The sequence below is a fragment of the Microchirus variegatus genome (genome assembly GCF_963457635.1).
Source record: "Microchirus variegatus genome assembly, chromosome: 15".
Taxonomy (NCBI): Eukaryota; Metazoa; Chordata; class Actinopteri; order Pleuronectiformes; family Soleidae; genus Microchirus; species Microchirus variegatus.
Genome location: NC_139816.1, coordinates 7,620,652 through 7,641,641, shown reverse-complemented (window position 1 = coordinate 7,641,641; position 20,990 = coordinate 7,620,652). Strand labels below are relative to the sequence as shown.

At 41.8% G+C, this 20,990-nt stretch overlaps 3 protein-coding genes across 4 annotated transcripts in view; all 3 read right to left on the bottom strand.

Annotated features, from left to right (window-relative positions):
- Positions 1-277: 277 nt before the first annotated feature.
- On the bottom strand, positions 278-5,541 carry LOC310937275 (solute carrier family 22 member 13-like; the record flags this gene model as incomplete). The annotated part of the gene is made up of 9 exons (XM_083901505.1): positions 278-476; positions 577-685; positions 774-988; positions 1,075-1,169; positions 1,248-1,368; positions 1,441-1,612; positions 4,140-4,294; positions 4,388-4,491; positions 5,173-5,541. 9 exons carry the CDS (start codon positions 5,539-5,541, stop codon positions 278-280), a joined length of 1,539 nt encoding a protein of 512 aa, XP_083757631.1.
- Positions 5,542-8,278: 2,737 nt separating this feature from the next.
- LOC310937273 (solute carrier family 22 member 13-like) lies at positions 8,279-14,043 on the bottom strand (the record flags this gene model as incomplete). The annotated part of the gene is made up of 9 exons (XM_083901503.1): positions 8,279-8,477; positions 8,582-8,690; positions 8,772-8,986; positions 9,073-9,167; positions 9,241-9,361; positions 10,886-11,057; positions 11,489-11,643; positions 11,717-11,820; positions 13,675-14,043. The coding sequence occupies 9 exons, from the start codon at positions 14,041-14,043 to the stop codon at positions 8,279-8,281; spliced, it is 1,539 nt and encodes a 512-aa protein (XP_083757629.1).
- An 831-nt stretch (positions 14,044-14,874) lies between these two features.
- Positions 14,875-20,990, bottom strand: part of oxsr1b (oxidative stress responsive kinase 1b) — a 41,210-nt gene continuing 35,094 nt past the window's right edge. For both annotated transcript variants that reach the window (XM_083901974.1, XM_083901975.1), the window contains 7 exons: positions 20,704-20,739; positions 19,740-19,922; positions 19,575-19,630; positions 19,256-19,308; positions 18,965-19,033; positions 17,619-17,683; positions 14,875-17,496 (listed from right to left, as the gene is read on the bottom strand). In XM_083901974.1, coding sequence (XP_083758100.1) covers positions 17,422-17,496; positions 17,619-17,683; positions 18,965-19,033; positions 19,256-19,308; positions 19,575-19,630; positions 19,740-19,922; positions 20,704-20,739 — 537 coding nt within the window. In that variant the 3' untranslated portion in view covers positions 14,875-17,421. The remainder of the gene's footprint in view (positions 17,497-17,618; positions 17,684-18,964; positions 19,034-19,255; positions 19,309-19,574; positions 19,631-19,739; positions 19,923-20,703; positions 20,740-20,990) is intronic.

Genomic DNA, 20,990 nt, shown 5'->3' with positions numbered 1-20,990 from the left:
AAATGCAGGTCATTTTAATATAAAACGTGGTGAACTTAATCATAATCAGGTCAAGGTTTTTTTTTTTATTCATATCAGCATACTGTAAAATCACACAATAAGAAATGATTGTAAAAATCACGATGTCCATGTAAGCTACATCTTACTGCTTTTCACGATTTTGCTGAAACCTCAGCAATCCCAATCTCATGTTTCTTGAAATGAGGAAAAAATAATCATTGCTTTGGTTTTTCTTGCATGAGAAACACATTTTCTGTTGTGAAAGTGAATCGCGTTTTCACCCAAGTTCAACGTAGTCCTGAAGTACAACGTTGCCAGTTTCTGGGAGCAGTAAACACAATCCTCCAGCAGCAATGGGGAAGATGCCATATACCAGCATAGGGAGGGTGTGATGGTAGGCCTGCAGGAGTCTGATCAGTGGAGTGAGGACGCCGGCTGCACGAGCACACATGGAGTTCAGGCCAACACCATTCTGTCTGCAGATAATGACCACATCAAGAACATCAAGTCAAGAAAATGTGGACATTTCTACACAATGACATTTACATTTTCCCTCAGAGACGTCACCTACTTTACCTTAAAACAGTAGGGTATAGTTCTGCGGTATAAATATAGATTATGGCGAAACAGACAGTGGAAGCAAATTTTCCTACTACAGCTATGACTGTGACCACCACAGGAAGATCTAGAGGAAAAAGGGGTCACATTGTCACAAGACACTAGATTCTTGCAGATGGCAATACATTCCTGATTGTATGTGACATATCTATTACCTTCTGGAACAACAAGCACCCCAAGACAAGCACAACCTCCAAAAAATAGGGCCCCTGCTTGAGATTTTCTCCTCCCAAAGCGCTGGATTAGTGGCACACAGCCCAGATATGCAGGAACTTCTGCTAGACCAAAGATGAACTGTGTGAGGTAGATGTCCAACCCAAAATAGCCAACACTCAGGCTCAGTCCATAGTACAACAGACTTGTTGCAAACCTATGACGTGAGAGACATTATCATCAGTGACGACACAAAGGCAGTGATGTAGAAGAGAGAGAAGATTGTGATTGAAATGAACTCACCAGATGCAGCACATGATGAGAGCACGCTTTCTCAGATATGAGATTCTGAAGATGTCCACTATGCTTCTTCTCTCACATGTTTCCACAATATCCAGCTTTTAGATGTATTAGTGTATATTTCAGAGCCTTGTTATATTTTATTTTATTTTATTTTACTCTTGAATGTCACTCACCTGATTCAATAATTCTTCTGGGACCTTCTTCCCATTCACCTTAGCTGCCCTCTGGATCTCCTTGATGGCCTCCTTCTTCTTGCCCTGGGTGATGAGCCAGCGAGCTGACTCTGGAAGAATCCTAGGTGACATGAAATATATGTACAATTCTTCTGCAACATAAATTTGAGAAACATGAATATGGTATGCTGACCAGTAAAAGATTCCCAGGACGATGATAACGGGGCTGAAGAGCACCAGCTGCAGGGTCCTCCAGTTACGGACCAAATAGGCAACGCCAGACATTATGATCAGCCCAAAAGCAAAAGAAGAATGGCAGATCGTGGTACACAAAGCAAGCTTGGAAGATTCAGTCCATTCTGCACCTTCAGATCAATAGAACCAAAGTGTGCAAGTTAAAATCACATGACTCACTGCATTTATCAACCAACTTGCAACTTGCATCTCAAATGCATTAAAACGAAACTCCTTTTTACTTATTTTCCCGTCTGAGGTTATGAAATTTTGACCAAAACAAAACAAAACAAATTTTTATCACGTTTCACATGCAGATGTCGTCTTAATTTATCCGATTTAATTTCATTTATTGGATTCAGTTTGAGCATGTTCTCCCCGTGTGTGCATGGGTTTTCTCCGGGCTCTCCGGCTTCCTCCAACAGTCCAAAAACATGTAGATTTGGGGATTAGGTGAATTGGTCACTCTACATTGGCCGTAGGTGTGTGAGTGAATGGTTGTTCGTCTCTATATGTGGCCCTGCGATGGACTGGCGAGCTGTCCAGGGTGTACCCTGCCTATCACCTCTGGTGGAGGATAAAGCGGTAGATAATGGATGGTTTCAGTTTCAGAAGACACATGCCCGTCCCAAAACTATAAGAAAAAAAGAGAACTAATAATACAATACAGTGTGGCTGCGGCGGCTCGAAGCTGCGGCCGTAAGGTATGGGGATACCTGTCAAGGGATGCTGTCAAGCTGAAGAAGGAGTCCTATCTGGTTGGTTCGAGGGACTCCTGAGGCAGCTGACAGGTACCGACAGGCCAAGCGGACGGCGGCCCGAGTAGTCGCAGAGGCAAAAACTCGAGTCTGGCAAAAGTTCGTGGAGGCCATGGAGGAGGACTACCGGTCGGCCTCGAAGAAATTCTGGCAAACCGTCTGGCGCCTCAGAAGAGGGAAGCAGTACTCCGCCAACACTGTTTACAGTGGAGGAGTGAAGGTGGGGAGCTGTTGACCTCGACTGGGGACATTGTCGGGCGGTGGAAGGAACATTTCGAGGATCTCCTCAATCCCACTGACACACGTTCCCTAGAGGAAGCAGAGGCTGGGGACTCAGAGGTCGACTCATTCATTACCCAAGCCGAAGTCACTGAGGTAGTTAGGAAGCTGCCCAGTGGCAAGGCCGGGAGTGGATGAGATCCGACCTGAGTACCTAAAGTCTCTGGATGCTGTAGGGCTGTCCTGGTTGACACGTCTCTGCAGCATTGCGTGGCAGTTGGGGACAGTGCCTCTGGACTGGCAGACTGGGGTGGTGGTCCCTCTTTTTAAAAAGGGGGACCGGAGGGTTTGTTCCAACTATTGGGGGATCACACTCCTCAGCCTCTGTGGGAAAGTCTATTCCAGGGTACTGGAGAGGAGAGTTCGGCCGATAGACGAACCTCAAATTCAAGAGGAACAATATGGTTTTCGTCCTGGCCGTGGAACACTGGACCAGCTCTATACCCTTCGCAGGGTGCTCGAGGGTTCATGGGAGTTTGCTCAACCAGTCCACATGTGTTTTGTGGACTTGGAGAAGTACACGGACTTCTCCAAGGCCCTTAACAAAGGGCCGTGCGGTCCCTGTACTACCGGAGCAGGAGCTTGGTTCGCATTGCCAGCAGTAAGTCAGATTTGTTCCCAGTGCATGTCGGACTCCGGCAGGGCTGCCCTTTGTCACCGGTTCTGTTCAATATCTTTATGGACAGAATTTCTAGGCGCAGCCAGGGGCAGGAGGGGGTCCGGATCGGGAGCAACTGGATTCCATCTCTGCTCTTTGCAGATGATGTGGTCTTGATGGCTCCTTCGAACCAGGAACTCCAGAATGCACTGGGGCGGTTTACAGCCGAGTGCGAAGCAGCTTGGATGAGAATCAGCACCTCTAAGTCCGAGGCCATGGTTCTCCACCGGAAAAAGGTGGCTTGTCCCCTCCGGGTCAGTGGAGAGATCCTGCCTCAGGTGGAGGAGTTCAAGTATCTTGGGGTCTTGTTCACGAGTGAGGGAAGGATGGATTGTGAGATTGACAGGAGGATCGGTGCAGCGGCCGCAGTAATGCGGTGGGTGTATCGGTCTGTTGTGGTGAAGAAGGAGCTGAGCCGAAAGGCAAAGCTCTCAATTTACTGTTCAATCTATGTTCCTACCCTCACCTATGGTCATGAACTTTGGGTTATGACCGAAAGAACAAGATCTCAGATACAAGCGGCTGAAATGAGTTTTCTCTGCAGGGTGGCAGAGCGCTCACTGGGAACGCCTTGGGGTCCCCCCGGAAGAGCTGGAGGAAGTGTTCTACGAGAGGGAGGTCTGGGCGTCCCTCCTCAGACTGCTGCCCCCGTGAACCGGCCCCAGATAAGCGGTAGAAGATGGATGTATGGATGGATGGATGGATAATAATACAATAATAAATAATTGATACAACTAACAAATGATGTCATTATGTCATTATATCTTTGTATTGAGTTTATTGCTGTTTTAATGCACTGCTTAATCAGCATCAGCTCTATTAGTGGATTAAAGGCACCAATTATATATTTTTAAAATGGCTTTGGCACCCCACAGTGGGAGCACCAGATATTACACTGTTATGAACAATGGTTTCTGATTAAATGAGCTTTTAAACATTCAGTTCCTGTTGTGAATGACTTACCGATGACAAATGCAGTATTCAAAATACCAGATACTGCCATGCCACTAAAGAATTTGAGAACAATAAAAACATAAATGTTGGGTGAGAAAGCAGCAGAAACATCACACAGCAGCAGCTGAAGGTGTGAAAGGAGGACCACGAAGCGTCGACCGAACCTGGACAAAGACACACAAAATGTGTACGTTTAAAGTGTATTTTTAATTACTTGGGATCAGTTTCTAACACGCAGCTACAGTAGAATTGAATACCTGTCGGCCATCACCCCGAACACCAACGCTCCAACCAAAAGACCGGCCATGTAGATGGACTGTGAGACTTCGATCAAACTGCTCCGGTCACACACCAGGTCAAACTGAAGAAAACAGGAAGGAACAAGTGAAAGAGTTGTAGGTGGAAACGTCACATTTAGTACATTTACATTCATGACAAGAAAAAGAACTGAACCTGAGCTTTAAAAGACAAGGAAACAAAATCGGACTAACACACACCCAGATAATGCTAATGTTTGACATAGGTTCAAGTTCAACCACCCAAACTGGACGAGGTGCTATTGAAACAATGAAAGAAGCTAGCGCGCAGAAGACCTAGCTTATGCTCTTTCAGTTAAATTAAAAATTTTTGAAGTTAATGGATGGTAAAGAGACACAAAAAATGTCGTCTCAACATGTTAACAGCTCGCCGCTAGCTAATGCTGTTTTGGTCTGTGATGTAAAAGATCAACTTGAAAACATTGGGCAAGCTGAAACAGTCAGCATAGCGGAGGCTGTGACACTTTGTACAATAAATCAATTCCCTGCTCACGCTTGTCTCTTGACACAAGGAATATAAGTGCAATCTCTTCCTGGTTTACAATAAGCAGCTCAACTATTTCCGTTAACTTCAAACGATTTTGTAGCTTGGCCCTAATCCTCCGTCGTGTTTCATGACACATTCTAGAATTTAGTACTAGAAGTTTTCCCCTGGAGTGTACGGCGTAGATATAATTAATTGCGCAGCATAGACAAAGCTAACATCATTAAAATTGTACTCTCACCTCGGTCACAATGCTTGAAGCACCTTTGGGCGACTCATAAACAGATCCGTTTATGCATCCTGTCGTCGTGTTAACCCCAAACGCTTCAATGGTTTCCAAATCCACTGGTGTGAACATTTCACAGCTTTCATATTTCCCATCGTCGTTCAGAGGAACGGTGAGATTTTTCTGTCTCTCCTTTGTCAGGTTGGTCGTTTGGGCCAAGATCCAGTCAGTGTTGCAGTGATGTGGGAATTCCAAACCTATGAACACCTGACTGATCAGATCAAAAATGACAAAAATGGTGGTGACGAACAACGCAACAACTAAACGTTTTTGAAATAAACCTAACTCCCCAATCTCCTTCAGGATCTGATCAAAGGTGCTCATATTGGTATCTGTCCGTCCTCTGAGTGCAGTGTGGGAAGCAGTCACAGAGAGTCTCTTGAGGATAATATTGAGATCAGTATAATCTCTCAGTACCTCAGGCAACTGAACTTCAGCTGTTTGCAGTTCTTTTTCACGATGTGTACTGTAAAACTGGTTTGAATTTTCATTAACATCACATTTGGTGCCCAAAGGAATGTGGCCGAGCGCTCGTGGTTTTGAGAAGAAGATAGAAGTGAGAGTAAGACGTGTCACGTGATCAGATTTCTGACAGACGTCACACTTGTTCAAGCGCTCCAGAAGGCAAATATCTCATCGGCCAAGCACGGAGTAGCAACTCGTATATTTAGGCATCCTCAAGGTGACCTGCAAGCATCACAAGGGGGGACTTTGAACGTCACATGGCTGTTGATGCCAGTTGGGACGGCCTAAGTACTTTAGAGACCACTGATCTACGGTGATGTTCACGCACAATCGTTCTGTCGAGTCTGAAGAAGAGAACATAGAGTGAACTGTGTGTGACATGTCCTTGTTGAGGTCAAAGGACAATGGCCAGACAACCACCGTGTGCAGACGACAGTCTCTGAGTGCACTTCAAACCGCAGAACAGTTAAACATTTTCAAAAAGGTAAAATAAAAAAAAAATACTTACCAGAGAGCGCAAGTTTGAACCGCTTCGGGTTTGTCATAGTCAAAAGAAACAAATAATCTTAATTCAGTTTCTAAATATGCAAATGTTTGCACTGCGGGAACCTGCAAGAAGCTCTAGAATCAGTCATCATGAGATAGCCTGAAGAAAGATTAACATGTGCGTGTTTCCACCTCAGCTTTAATTTCCTTCTCAAATATTAAATTTTTTTTTTTTATTTCAAATGAAAGATTTCTGCCGGCTAGTGTCGTCTCAGTATAGAAACGGGCCGAATGACACCATGTATTTGTCCGATCCAATGTTACATAATCATATTTCTATCAGATAACTGATAAGGCATAGGTAGCTCTCATATGTGTCGTGTATAATATAAATCAATATAAAGATTAAACAGATCTATATAATCGTGTCCATTATAATATAGAATAAAATTCCTGCAAGGAGTCACAGAGTCATGTGTTGTATGAAAGCACTCGTGTCTGTTACCATCTCGAGGACTTAGCTAAGCAGGAGGAGGAAGCAGCGGGGAAGGGAAATCTGAGGGACCTGTACATGACGGCAAGGAAGCTAGCTGGAAAATTTCAACAAGTGGATGAACCTGCTAAGGACAAGGATGGCAACGGCCCTCACAACAACAGAAGAACAACTGAGAAGATGGGGAGAACATTTTAATGAGCTGTTCAACAGACCATCACCAGAAGCACCTCTAGACATCCCACCTGCGGACTCAGAGCTACCTATCAATGTTGGAAAACCTAGAAAAGTAGAGATCAAGGGCCAATTCTGGTTCCTATCTTAACCCTCAAGCTCAACCCTTAATCTTAACTGGCCCTCAAAACCAAGTGTTGAGGGTTATTTTGTCACTTAGAAATGGGACACCCCTTAAATGCAGATACGTCTTCAGACTGTAGGGGGCAGAATAACGCGAAAGCTGCGTCCAGTCTGTCAACTCCAAAAAAGAAGAAGAAGAAGAACACATTTACGTCACGATTATTTATTACGATCCGTTTGTCAGTCAAGTTATTAGGTTGTCAGTTAGTTATAAGATGATACTCATACAAATACCACAACCACGGACATATTCAGCTGACAGTTACCACACACCACGGCTTATTGAAAAGTAAACCATAGCGAACGATCGCGTGTCCGCACTGTCCGGCTATTGACAAAAGATCGTAAAATAAATATAAATGTTACGCAACAATGACTTCAGTAATTCATAAAATGGCCATAAACTAAGATAATACAATGGTTTTCATCATTTTTATATCTCTATTAACAAAGAAAATACTTAATTTGTAGCGTACTCGTTTCGCTGCTTTTGGCGCCATCTTTGTTATGTGAAAACACGCCATGCATTCTGGGAGGCCCTTGCTCCCAAGGGTGGTCTCGGAAAATCTCAATATTGAGGGCGATACAGCCCTTAAACTTGCCCCTCAACTTCATTTGAGGGGCAAACAAAGGGTGAATTCCAATTCCTTGTTTAACCCTCAATCTCAAAAATGCGCGCTCCCGCTCGTACAAGTACTGTCCTGATTGTCCGAAAAAATAAGTTGAGGGGCGAGTTTAAGGGCTGTATCGCCCTCAATATTGAGATTTTCCGAGACCACCCTTGGGAGCAAGGGCTACCCAGAATGCATTGCGTGTTTTCACATAACAAAGATGGCGCCAAAAGCAGCGAAACGAGTACGCTACAAATTAAGTATTTTCTTTGTTAATAGAGATATAAAAATTAGCGATCGTTTACTTTTCAATAAGCCTTGGTTGTGGTATTTGTATGAGTATCATCTTATAACTAACTGACAACCTAATAACTTGACTGACAAACGGATCGTAATAAATAATCCTGACGTAAATGTGTTCTTCTTCTTCTTCTTTTTTGGAGTTGACAGACTGGACGCAGCTTTCGCGTTATTCTGCCCCCTACAGTCTGAAGACGTATCTGCATTTAAGGGGTGTCCCATTTCTAAGTGACAAAATAAACCTCAACACTTGGTTTTGAGGGCCAGTTAAGATTAAGGGTTAAGGTTGAGGGTTAAGATAGGAATTGGAATTGGACCTAAGTTTCTGTTGTGAAAGTGAATCGCGATTTCACCCGAGTTCAACGTAGTCCTGAAGTTCAACGTTGCTAGTTTCAGGGAGCAGAAAACACAAGCCTCCAGCAGCAAAGGGGAAGATGCCATATACCAGCATAGGGATGGTGTGATGGTAGACGCCCAGGAGTCTGATCAGTGGAGCGATGATGCCGGCTACACAAGCACACATGGAGTTCAGGCCTACACCATTCTGTCTGCAGATAATGACCACATCAAGAACATCAAGTCCAGAAAATATGTATATATATTTCTACACAATGACATCTACATTTCACCTCAGAGACGTCACCTACTTTACCTTAAAACAGTAGGGTATAGTTCTGCAGTATAAATATAGAGTATGGCGAAACAGAGAGTGGCAGCAAATTTTCCTACTACAGCTATGACTGTGACCACCACAGGAAGATCTAGAGGAAAAAGGGGTCACATTGTCACAAGACATTTGATATTTGCAGATGGCACCTGATAGTATGTGACATATTTATTACCCTCTGGAATAACAAGCACCCCAAGACAAGCAGAACCTCCAAAAAATAGGGCCCCTGCTTGAGATTTTCTCCTCCCAAAGCGCTGGATTAGTGGCACACAGCCCAGATATGCAGGAACTTCTGCTAGACCAAAGATGAACTGTGTGATGTAGATGTCCAACCCAAAATAGCCAACATTCAGGCTCAGTCCATAGTACAACAGACTTGTTGCAAACCTATGACGTGGGAGACATTATCGTCAGTGACGACACAAAGGCAGTGATGTAGAAGAGAGAGAAGATTGTGATTGAAATGAACTCACCAGATGCAGCACATGATGAGAGCACGCTTTCTCAGATATGAGATTCTGAAGATGTCCACCATGCTTCTTCTCTCAGATGTTTCCACAATATCCAGCTTTTAGATGTATTAGTGTATATTTCAAAGCATTGTCATATTTTATTTTATTTTATTCTTGAATGTCACTCACCTGATTCAATAAGTCTTCTGGGACCTTCCTCCCATTCACCTTAGCTGCTCTCTGGATCTCCTTGATGGCCTCCTTCTTCTTGCCCTGAGTGATGAGCCAGCGAGCTGACTCTGGAAGAATCCTAGGTCACATGACATTTACAGTGGTATGCAAAAGTTGGGGCACCCCTGTACAATTTCATTATTTTCCTTTATAAATCATTGTTGTTTGAATAAGACATTTCAGTTAAATATATCATATAGGAGACAAACACAGTGATATTTGAGAAGTGAAATAAAGTTGATAAGATTTACAGAAAGTGTGCAAGAATTATTTAAACCAAATTAGGCATGCGCATAAATGTAGGCACCACAAAAGAAAATAATTGTGCATCATTCTTTTGCAGAAATAACAGCCTCTAAATGCTTCCTATAGCTTCCAATTAGAGTCTGGATTCTGGCAGAAGGTATTTTGGACCAGTCTTCTTTACAAAACATCTCCAGTTCAGTCAGGTTTGATGGTTTCCGAGCATGGACAGTCCACTTTAAATCACACCACAACTTTTCAATAATATTCAGGTCTGGGGACTGAGATGGTCATTCCAGAACCTTGTATTTGTTCCTCTGCATGAATGCCTTAGTAGATTTTGAGCAGTGTTTAGGGTCGTTGTCTTGTTGAAAGATCCAGCCCTGGGACACAACTTCAACTTAGTCACTGATTCCTGGACATTGTTCTCCAGAATCTGCTGATATTGAGTGGAATCCACGCGACCCTCAACTTTAACAAGATTCCCAGTCCATGCACTGGCCACACAGCCCCACAGCATGATGGAACCACCACCAAATTTTACTGTAGGTAGCAAGTGTTTTTCTTGAAATGCTTTGCTCTTTTTCCGCCCCTTGTTTGGCCCAAATAACTCTATTTTAGTTTCATCAGTCCACAGCACCTTATTCCAAAATGAAGCTGGCTTGTCCAAAAGTGCTTTCGCGTACATCAAGCGACTCTGTTTGTGGCGGGTGCAGAGAAAAGGCTTTTTCTGCATTACTCTTCCATACAGCATCTCCTTGTGTAAAGTGCGCTGAATAGTTGAACGATGCACAGTGACACCATCTGCAGCAAGATGATGTTGTAGGTCTTTGGAGCTGGTCTGTGGGTTGACTGTGACTGTTCTCACCAACCTTACCCTCTGCTTATCTGAGATTTTTCTTGGTCTGCCACTTCGGGCCTTAACTAGAACTGTGCCTGTGCTCTTCCAATTCCTCACAATGTTCCTCACAGTTGAAACTGAGAGCTTAAATCTCTGAGATTGCTTTCTGTATCCTTCGCCCTAAACCATGATGTTGAACAATGACTGTTTTCAGGTTCAGAGTTGTTTTGAGGCTCCCGTGTTGCCACTCTTTAGAGAAGATGCAAAGAGGAGAAACACTTACAATTGGCCTCCTTAAATACCCTTTTTTCATGATTGGATTCGCCTGTGTATGGAGATCAACGGTTTTATTTCACTTCTCAAATATCATCTCCTATATGATATATTTAACTGAAATTTTTTATCCAAACAACCGGTGATTTATAAAGGAAAATCATGAAAATTTACAGAGGTGCAGAAACCACTGTATATACAATTTCTGCAACATAAATTTGAGAAACATGAATATGGTATGCTGACCAGTAAAAGATTCCCAGGACGATGATAACGGGGCTGAAGAGCACCAGCTGCAGGGTCCTCCAGTTACCGACCAAATAGGCAACTCCAGATATTATCATCAGCCCAAGAGCAACAGAAGAATGGCAGATTGTGGTACACAAAGCAAACTTGGAAGATTCAGTCCATTCTCCACCTTCAGATCAATAGAACCAAAGTGTTAAATCACACGACTCACTGCGTTGATCGCGTATGAAAAACTGGAACGAAACGAAACACTGCAGGGACTTCAGAGTGATGTCAACCAACGGAGGTTCTCCATCTATCCGATTTAATTTCATTTATTGGATTCAGTTTGAGAGGACACGTGCCTGTCTGAAAACTACAAGAAAAAGAGAGAACTAATAATAAAACAATAAAGAACAAATGAATTATTGCTGTTTTAATGCACTGGTTAATCAGCATTAGCTCTGTTAGTGTATTTAAGGTATAAAAAATAAAAAAAGTATAAATTAATGGTATTAAACCAAGTATAGATTTTTAAAATGGCTTCGGCACCCCACAGTGGCAGCACCAGATATTACACTGTTATGAACAATGGTTTCTGATTGTGCATATTAGACTTACCGATGACAAATGCAGTATTCAGAATACCAGATACTGCCACGCCACTTAAGAATTTGAGGAGAATATAAACATAGATGTTGGGTGAGAAAGCAGCAGAAACATCACACAGCAGCAGCTGAAGGTGTGAAAGGAGGACCACGAAGCGTCGGCCGAACCTGGACAAAGACACACAAAATGTGTACTTTCAACGTGTATTTTTAATCAATCAGCTACAGTAGAATTGAATACCTGTCGGCCATCACCCCGAACACCAACGCTCCAACCAAAAGACCGGCCATGTAGATGGACTGTGAGACTTCGATCAAACTGCTCCGGTCACACACCAGGTCAAACTGAAGAAAACAGGAAGGAACAAAAGTGAAAGAGTTGCAGGTGGAGACGTCACATTTAGTACCAGAAAAAGAATCTGAATCTGAGCTTTTAAAAGACACGTTAAAAAGGTCAGACTAACACACACCCAGATAATGCTAACGTTTCATATACGTTCAAGTTCAACCACCCAAACTGGACGAGGTGCTGTTGAAATAATGAAAGAAGCTAGCGCGCAGGAGACCTAGCTTATGATTTTTCTATTTGAAGAATGAACTTCAATATTTTAAGTTAATGGATGGTAAAGAGGGACCGTATCTATGTTCCCCAGGTCCTATGTTCCCCGCTTTGTATGTGACCGGGGAACATAGGACCCTTTCTCTAAAAAAGGGTCCTATGTTCCCCGCTTTCACCCAAAAGGACCCGGGGAACATAGGACCCTACCACTTACCCTACCCCTTACCCTAACCCTTTACCCTGGAGCTCCACACCCAGGGTTCCACAAAGTGGGGAACATACAACCTTTTTTGGGAAAAACGGGGAACATAGGACCTGGGGAACATAGGACCCGGGGAACATTGGACCCGGGGAACATTGGACCCGGGAAACAAAGGTACGACCCCGGTAAGGGAGACACAAGACGTTGTCTCAACATGCTAACAGCTCGTTGCTAGCTAAAGCTGTTTTGGTCTGTGATGTAAAAGGTCAACTTGAAAACATCGGACAAGCTGAAACAGTTAGCATAGCGGAGGCTGTGACACTTTGTTCGATAAATCAATTCCTTGCTAGCGCTTGTATCTTGAAACAAGGAATAAAAGTGGGGGTCGTACGTATGTTCCCCGTTTTCCCCCAAAAAAGGTCCTATGTTCCCCACTTTGTATGTGACAGAGGAACATAGGACCCTTTTGGCGAACAGCGGGGAACAAAGGACCCTTTTTTTAGAAAAAGCGGGGAACATAGGACCCGGGGAACATAGGTCACTCTTGTCTAGGTCCCATATAAGTGCAATCTCTTCCTGGTTTACAATAAGCAGCTCGACTATTTCCATCAACTTCAAACGACTTCGTAGTTTGGCCCTAATCCTCCGTGGTGTTTAGGGACAAATTGTAGAATTTAGTTTTTAGAAGTTTTCCCCTTAACAACTTACTGGAAGTTAAGGAGCTGGCTGATATTTTAGGGGAATAGATACAATGTATTGTATTGTGCGGTAATGTACGGCGTACATATAAATAATCACGCAGCATAGACAAAGCTTAAAGGCGCCATATGTAAGAATGTGGCCAAAAACGGTTACTACATTCAAATAATTCAAAATACCGAGGTCTTTTAGGTTTCGTTTTCTGACGTAACTGGCAACCCGTGGTTGCTCGGCAGCTGAGACTCTACTGACTGCAACAATCGGTAGACGGCAGTAGGTGGCGCCACATGCCAAAACATAACATAATAAAACATATTTTTTTTAATGCAGATATTTTGTCTGTACTGTTGTTGATGAGTTCAGTTTGTTATATGAACATTATTCCTGAGTCTCTGTGACATATTAGGAGGATTTTATGGCCAGTTGCTTTAGATTTATTACATAATGCACCTTTAATTTAACTGTGTAAAAAAATGTACATTTAATTTGTGCTCATAGTGACTGATCTCCTTGTTGTGCTGAAGAGTCACACTCCGTACACCATGAGCACCATGTTAACGCTTTAGTTGGCTCAGGCCCTCGTCAGTTATATTCTGTATAAATGGATCATAACAGGTACACAGCACCTAAATTTATGAAATTTGGTAGGTAGATGTACGTCACACACACATCTACATGATCCATTCACACAACAACCTGTTCCTACTGAATCCAAACATCGTTAAAATTGTACTCTTACCTCAGTCACAATGCTGGAAGCACCTTTGGGCGACTCATAAAAAGATCCGTTTATGCATCCTGTCGTCGTGTTAACCCCAAACGCTTCAATGGTTTCCAAATCCACTGGTGTGAACATTTCACAGCTTTCATATTTCCCATCGTCGTTCACAGGAACGGTGAGATTTTTCTGCCTCTCCTTTGTCAGGTTGGTCGTTTGGGCCAAGATCCAGTCAGTGTCGCAGTGATGTGGGAAGTCCATACCTATGAACACCTGACTGATCAGATCAAAGGTTACAAAGATGGTGGTGACGAATAACGCGGCAACTAAACGTTTTTGAAATAAACCAAACTCCCCAATCTCCTTCAGGATCTGCTCAAAGGTGCTCATGTTGGTATCTGTTCGTCCTCAAAGTGCCGCAGTCACATAGAGTCTCTGAGGGACAACACTGAGATCAGTATAATATCTCCGTGCCTCAGGCAACTGAACTCTCTCTGTAATGATGTGTACTGTTAAACTGGAACGTTTGAATTTTCATTAACATCCCAATTTCGTGACCACAAGAATGGTGTCGAGCGCTCGGGGTTTTCGAGAAGCTGAAGTGAGAGTAAGACGTTCAGAGGCGATTCTAGAGTCTGTAGGGGCCCTGAGCAAAAACTCCCAGGGGGCCCATCCTTCCAACCAGCGTTCATCACCATTATGTTACAAATAATCTGACACAAAACGAAAAACTTTTTTTTTTTTTCCAATAAGAATGAAATAACATGGAAAAACCCTGTAATTGAAAAGTATGTGAAAATATAAATGTAAATAACAATAAAATACTATAAATAGCTTCTTTTTTTTTAAAACTATATAAACTTAGTAAAGAACCCACACTATAAAACAATATAAATATATACAACAATAAAATACTGTAAATAACTGAATGACTGCAATATCTCAAAGGGGTTTCCTGAGATATTGCAAATTGGCCATTGTTGTTTTAGGAGGACGAGGAGGCGTAAAAACAGCCCTCGGGCTCCAAGTGTCGGGGGCCCTTTATCGGCCCGGGGCCCCAAGCAGTTGCCTGCCTTGCGTGTTCACAAGCTGCGCCACTGTGGACGTTACACCTATTCAATCATGATGGCGCTGCAGCGTCGTCTCTGTGAAGTTCACACCATACGTGTTCATTCGTTACGAGCACAATAAGAACGGTGCGTGTTCAAAAATAAACCCGTCAAGTGCTAAGAGGCAGCTGATGTGCCCGTTGTTTTATTGATTAAAAATAATCAAGAGGAACATGCTTTTTTTTTTTAACTGGGAAACAATCAAAAAAAAACGGAGCAAATGAAAATGCAAAGAGGTGGAAAATTGAAATATTTTACAGCCTCGATGAGTTGACGTCTGGACAAAAGATTCCCCCGCGTTTTCCTCGGTCATCTGCTTCGATGGACAACGTATAAACCATGAGATCTTCGGCTCTATCATTCCATACAACACACACACACACACACACACATCCCGTCCTTGTCCGCTACAGACATTTAATGGCACCAAATACTGCAGTTTCAGTAAAATTGGGGAGTTTTTGCTGACGTTGTCGATCTGCTTTGAGGAGATGACAGGGTCAAAAACACCTGCGTTTCTTTATTTCAGGAATCTCCACCAGTGACACAAAGCACACATGTCAAAAATACACAGAAAATCTGAATCAAAAACCAAAAGAAAGAAAGAAAGAAAAAAAAAAACACTTGGTCATTTTCAAATTTAAGGCTAGCGTAATTTTTTTTTTTTTTACACATTTAACATCAAAAGACAAAAAGATTTCCTCTCGACATTTTTGTCCGCAAGCAAAAAAAACAAAAAAACAACAACAAATCATTCAATATGGCATCCGGAGAGTCACGACGTCGTCGCATCATCAAATCAAAACAGTTCAGCTCGTGCTGACGACGAGGTTCACATTCATGACATACAGTAAAGTGAAGGTTTGTCCTGCAATATGAGGGAAGTCAAAGCCAAATTTGATTTATTTTACTTATTTTTTTGCAGCGTTGCCATTGCCTTCCTTCACGCAAGCGCTACAACCCACCTTCGTGTCATAGGACAGAGAGAGAAACAAAGGCCAAGAGTGAAATTACCCAGTATAAAAACAAACCAATGCCAAATGTCACTATTTACACACTCGAGGTCTCATCGTCCTCTTCATCCACATCATCAACAAATATGCACTTTAGTCTTTTTTTACTGTTAAGAATTTGAGTCGATGATTCCAAACACACATAAAACCAAGACCGACGCAGACATCTGCTCATACGCGTGCGCACAAGTGTGTGTGTGGTTTCAGCTGCAGTCAAACATTAAATCATTTTAAATCATTCGTCACGAGAAAAATAACGAAAACAGGCTGATTTTTTTTTATCTGATACATCATTTCAGATTAGAAAGATGTAAATCACTAAATTTTACAGAATTTTGGCATGGGGGTCAGGTGTGAGGACGAAAAATGCGATATTAGCATAGTTCCCGGGCCCGCAAGTCGCTCAAGGGCTCTACAGCAGCGCCCCCTAAGGTGAAAACGGAGGCAAAATTGAGTTTCACCAAATGTCACGAAACTTGGTGAGAAGATATTATGGAACAAGACGAACAAAAAAGTCAATCGTAACCATGGCCCTAACTCAACAGGAAGTCAGCCATTTTGAATTTTGACAATTTTGTCTGAGTGTGCGCCAATTTTCTACTAGCTATTATTATTGTCATATCAGAACAAAGAGCCTGATTATTTTCTGTATTTTGTTGTTATTTTTTAAATACATAGTGATCAGGGAGCCTCAATATTGTACCGACTGTCAGTTTTCCTTCATAAAAATGAGGTCATGGTAATTTTAGTTGCTCATAAACTTTTATATTGTTTTGAGTAAAATGTGTAATTTAGGAACAAATAAGCTAGAAACCGCAGTTGACATTATGAATTATTCTTCATACTATTAATGGTAATATTATTGACAATAAGAAGAAACTTATTATTTAGAGATTTCTTAACTGTCGGCGGGAGTTTACACATTTCTGTAAAAGATCAGCACATTTTAAGCCTGCAGAGAATAAAATAAAAGTCTAAAATGTTTGCCGCCAGCACCTGAGACCACATTTTGTACAAATCAGGGGACAAATTAATGCTCCATATAGTGAGGAGGAGGAGGGAACTCCCCCGTCACGTGCATTCAGTAGTTCTTATGAATATAAGGCATTGTTACACTGACTGGGATTTAAAATGTGTGTTAGTTGAGATTGTGCAAATGCATCACACATGACGAGAGGAAAAAAAGAGGGGAGACCAGAACGGGAGACGAAAAACCTGTTACTCGCATCCTTCTGCGTTCACACTGTAAACTTTTTTGTTTTTTTTGTTTGTTTATCTTTGAGCGATTCTCATACTGTACGTTTGTGATACTTCAAGCCGACCACCGAAATTTCAAAGTACAAGTCGACACTGTGTTATCCTATGGGTGATAAACATGATACTGTTTCTTTGGCAGTAGTGGTTTCTTTACAGCCATAGAAAGAAAAAGAGAAAAGAAAATGCTGATCTATATATATATATACACATATATATATACACATACATAGGTACATATATATGTATGTGTATATATATATATATATATATATATACACATACATACATATATATATATATATGTATGTATGTGTATATGTATAAACATATGATTTTTTTTTAATTTTCACATTTTTTAGGCAAGTCACGGTTCCAGGTAGAACAACAGTTTAACTAATGCTGAGCTGAGCGAAGCCCATGAGTTTGACGTCGTCGGGTATTTCAGATCCCTCGATTCCAGACGCCTGTGGGGGGGAAAAGAAAACCAGCAAAACACAACTGTAATGACTCACACGACAATTAAATGAAGATTAAATTATTGATTTACACCAAGCTGTTGATGGAATTGTTCCGTAACAGCACTCACCAGTTTAAAAGTGACGTTTTTATGGCCTTGAGGTTCATCAACTATTTTCTGCAAATTTGCAGCAACTGAAATGGAAAAACAGAAATATTATTCATAATCTATATCTGACTTCCATTTATCCCTAAATTAAGCCTAACAATTCAAATCTTAGCCCTCCACTTCACCAGTTATTCAGAAATGAGGTTCTATCTCATTAGGACCAGGATTTGGACAGGAAAATAAGTCCACGTCCACATGGAAACGGCACAAAGCAATGTTCTTTTTTGCCGTTTTCAAAAAAGTTCCCCCATAAAGAAGGCATTGACTCAAAGCACTGTAGTACATATGCTAGGACCGCAAGTGGCGCTGTAACATTACACCAAAAACAGAGAAGAAGACATTGTACACGTTTCAGATATAAAAACAGAAATGGAGACAGAATGACCTGAGGCAAAGGAAAGAAGAAAAAAGTTTATGTTTCGTGCAGTTTCCGTGTGAATATTTAGCGACTTTAGCAACTACCGACAAATCTACTGACTTTTTGTCATAAAACTAAAGACTTTCTGACTATGTGGGGAACAATCATTGATCCGTTTTGTTTATTCAAGTATAAAATAGGTTTTGTTTTCGCCGCTCTTTATTTTACGTTTCAACAGATTTTTCACCCCTGTGTGTGTGAAATATCTAAAGACAGGACGTGTTCTTGTGATATGATCTAGTGTTTTTTTTTTCAGACTAACTTTAGTTTCTTTACATTGACGGTAGTTGGTGACACTGTCAACACAATCTCCACACAACACAAGACAATGAACGACAGCGCAAGTGAGAGCTGGGGAATGTCAAATTCTTAGACTACACAGAAAGGCGAGGCTGCCGTTTTGAGATTTTCACACTCTAGGAGACGTTCTCAAAAAGTACCGATTCAGGTCCCCTAAAACTGGTTTCCGTGTGGACGGCCTTCCCGAGTATTTGATCCGGTCTCTGTCTCGGTTAGACCAAATTGTTGTGGAAATTCTCTGCGAGAGCTAATCTTTTATACCAAAACCTATACCTTTCACATTTGTCTGTTGAAGGGGTCTGCCCCTCCAGGCCGTGCTTTCACAGGCCTTTGTCCACTGCAGGTATCAGGCCCCCCACAGAAGTATCCTGCATGATGTTGTAGTTAGGTGCAAGTTGAGTCTAGACATCCGAATTTGAATACAAAAAAGGACCTATTATCTTGTGTTAGGAAGGACTCTCGCTCTGAGATAAATAAATTGAATTTGCCATTACAGCAGATGCTCAATTTCAAAATGATGGGATTGGGATTGAGGGCCCAAAAAATGGTGATAGGGACATCCGTAACGTGAAAGTTCTGAACCACTGACCTATTACTAAGTCCCTCCCGTCCACGAGGCCTGCTGACACCAGCTCTTGGGACACGCCGTCTGCTGTGTCTGAAAAACAAACGGAAAAAGGTCACGACACACCCCTAACCCTGACCCTAACCCTAACCCACACAGAAAAACATGAGCTTAATAAGTCCAACACCGCTCTGGTTCCTGATGCCGAGTCAAAATGGCTCTGAGACTCAGTTTCAAAACTCCCCCACTGCCACAAGTAATGAACTCAGACCTTGGTTTAAGACAATAATGAAAATAATCAAATAAAGCACTTACCTCTGCCTGGCATGAATTCAAAGCGGATGTCATTTAGCTCCTTCTTTGAATTTCTGAAGATGTAAAACAGACAAAAACCAGACCAGAGTTTTTCAAAGAATATTTCCTTCAATATTCATAGGCAGATAAAACACACACACACACACATCTCAATTAAACTGTTATGTAAGCTAATACTAAAGCCATGTAGTTTATGACTGTATGTGACCTTGAGTATACAGTACAACAGCACTAAACTGCATAATAAAAAAAAAATTACATCATGTACACTGACAACACACATAAAGAGATAGTGTTTGATTTGCATATGTAAACATACCTTAACCTTAATACCAAACTAATAGGAGCCTGAACATCTCCTGAAGTGGCTGGAGCCTGGAACATGGACAAAAACAGTTGTAGTTAGTGTTTTAAAGTTTATAAAAACGTAAGAAACGTGAATTCGAGATTTCCAGTCGAAGCACATGACAGATTACAGACGGACCTGTGAGGGTGCAGCACAAGCAGCAGTGGGTACACTAAGTGTGGCAGACGTCGCCTGGGCAGTGGATTGAGTGTTGACTGGTGTGGGCTGCAGTGGAACCTGTCCCGCAGCCTGAGGTAGCTCCACCTGACCTGCAGCCGGTGGCTGGAGTTGATTACTCGAGGGCTCGGGAGTCTGGAACACCTACAAGGAGACGTTTCATCAAACCCTTTCTCATTATACACTACCGTTCAAAAGTTTTGGGTCACTTAGAAATGTCCTTATTTCTGAAGGAAAAGCCTTTTTTTTTTTTTTCAATTAATGTAACATTAAAAAATTAATCAGAAATACACTCTATACATTGTTAATGTGGTAAACGACTATTCTAGCTGCAAACTGTTTTTTAATGGAATGTCTACATAGGTGTATAGAGACCCATTTCCAGTGTTCTAATGGTACATTGTGTTTGCTAATCGTGTTAGAACTCTATTGGATGATTAGAAAACCCTTGTGCAATGATGTTAGTACAGCTGAAAACAGTTTTGCTGCTTCTTTATTTGGAATAAAATCATTATTTCTAATCTTGTCAATGTCTTGACTATATTTTATATTAATTGTGCAACTCTTTTGATGAATAAAAGTGTGACTTTGAATTGAAAACACAAACAAATTGTATAGGTGAGTCCAAACTTCTGAGCGGTAGTGTAGATAACAATTACTAATAGTTAACGACGTGTTAATGGAGAGAAACAGGGCTCTGTTTAAATCTCTGTTCATTCCATGTCACGTTTAATCCTTAAAATAAGGCGGCTGATTTATTCAAGTTCATTGCAGGACAAAAATAAGCCTTTCAGAGGTTAATTGGACGCTCTAAATTGCCCCATAAGTGTGAGTGAATGGTTGTTCGTCTCTATATGTCCACTTTGTACCCCTCCTTTCCTCCCCATGACCCTCATGTGTGGTTAAATAATCATTGAAGACTCACCTCTGAGTTCTGTGATCCCTCCTTCACTCTCGGTGACTGTTGGAAACAGATTAAAAGAGGCAGTGAGTCAGAAGAGGGTTGTTTTGGGGGGTTTTTTCGCTGTCACTCTTTCAGCAAAAAAAGCAAAAACTGCACGCATGGATGCAAAAGCACACAAGGAAGTGAAAGAGGTTGTCAGGTGGAAACAGCTCTACTCGTCTACTTGCCTCATTTATCATCCACTCAGTTCACGGTTATCTCTTTACAGGTGATTACAGTGATATCGGTAATTCAGTAAGAAAAGAGAT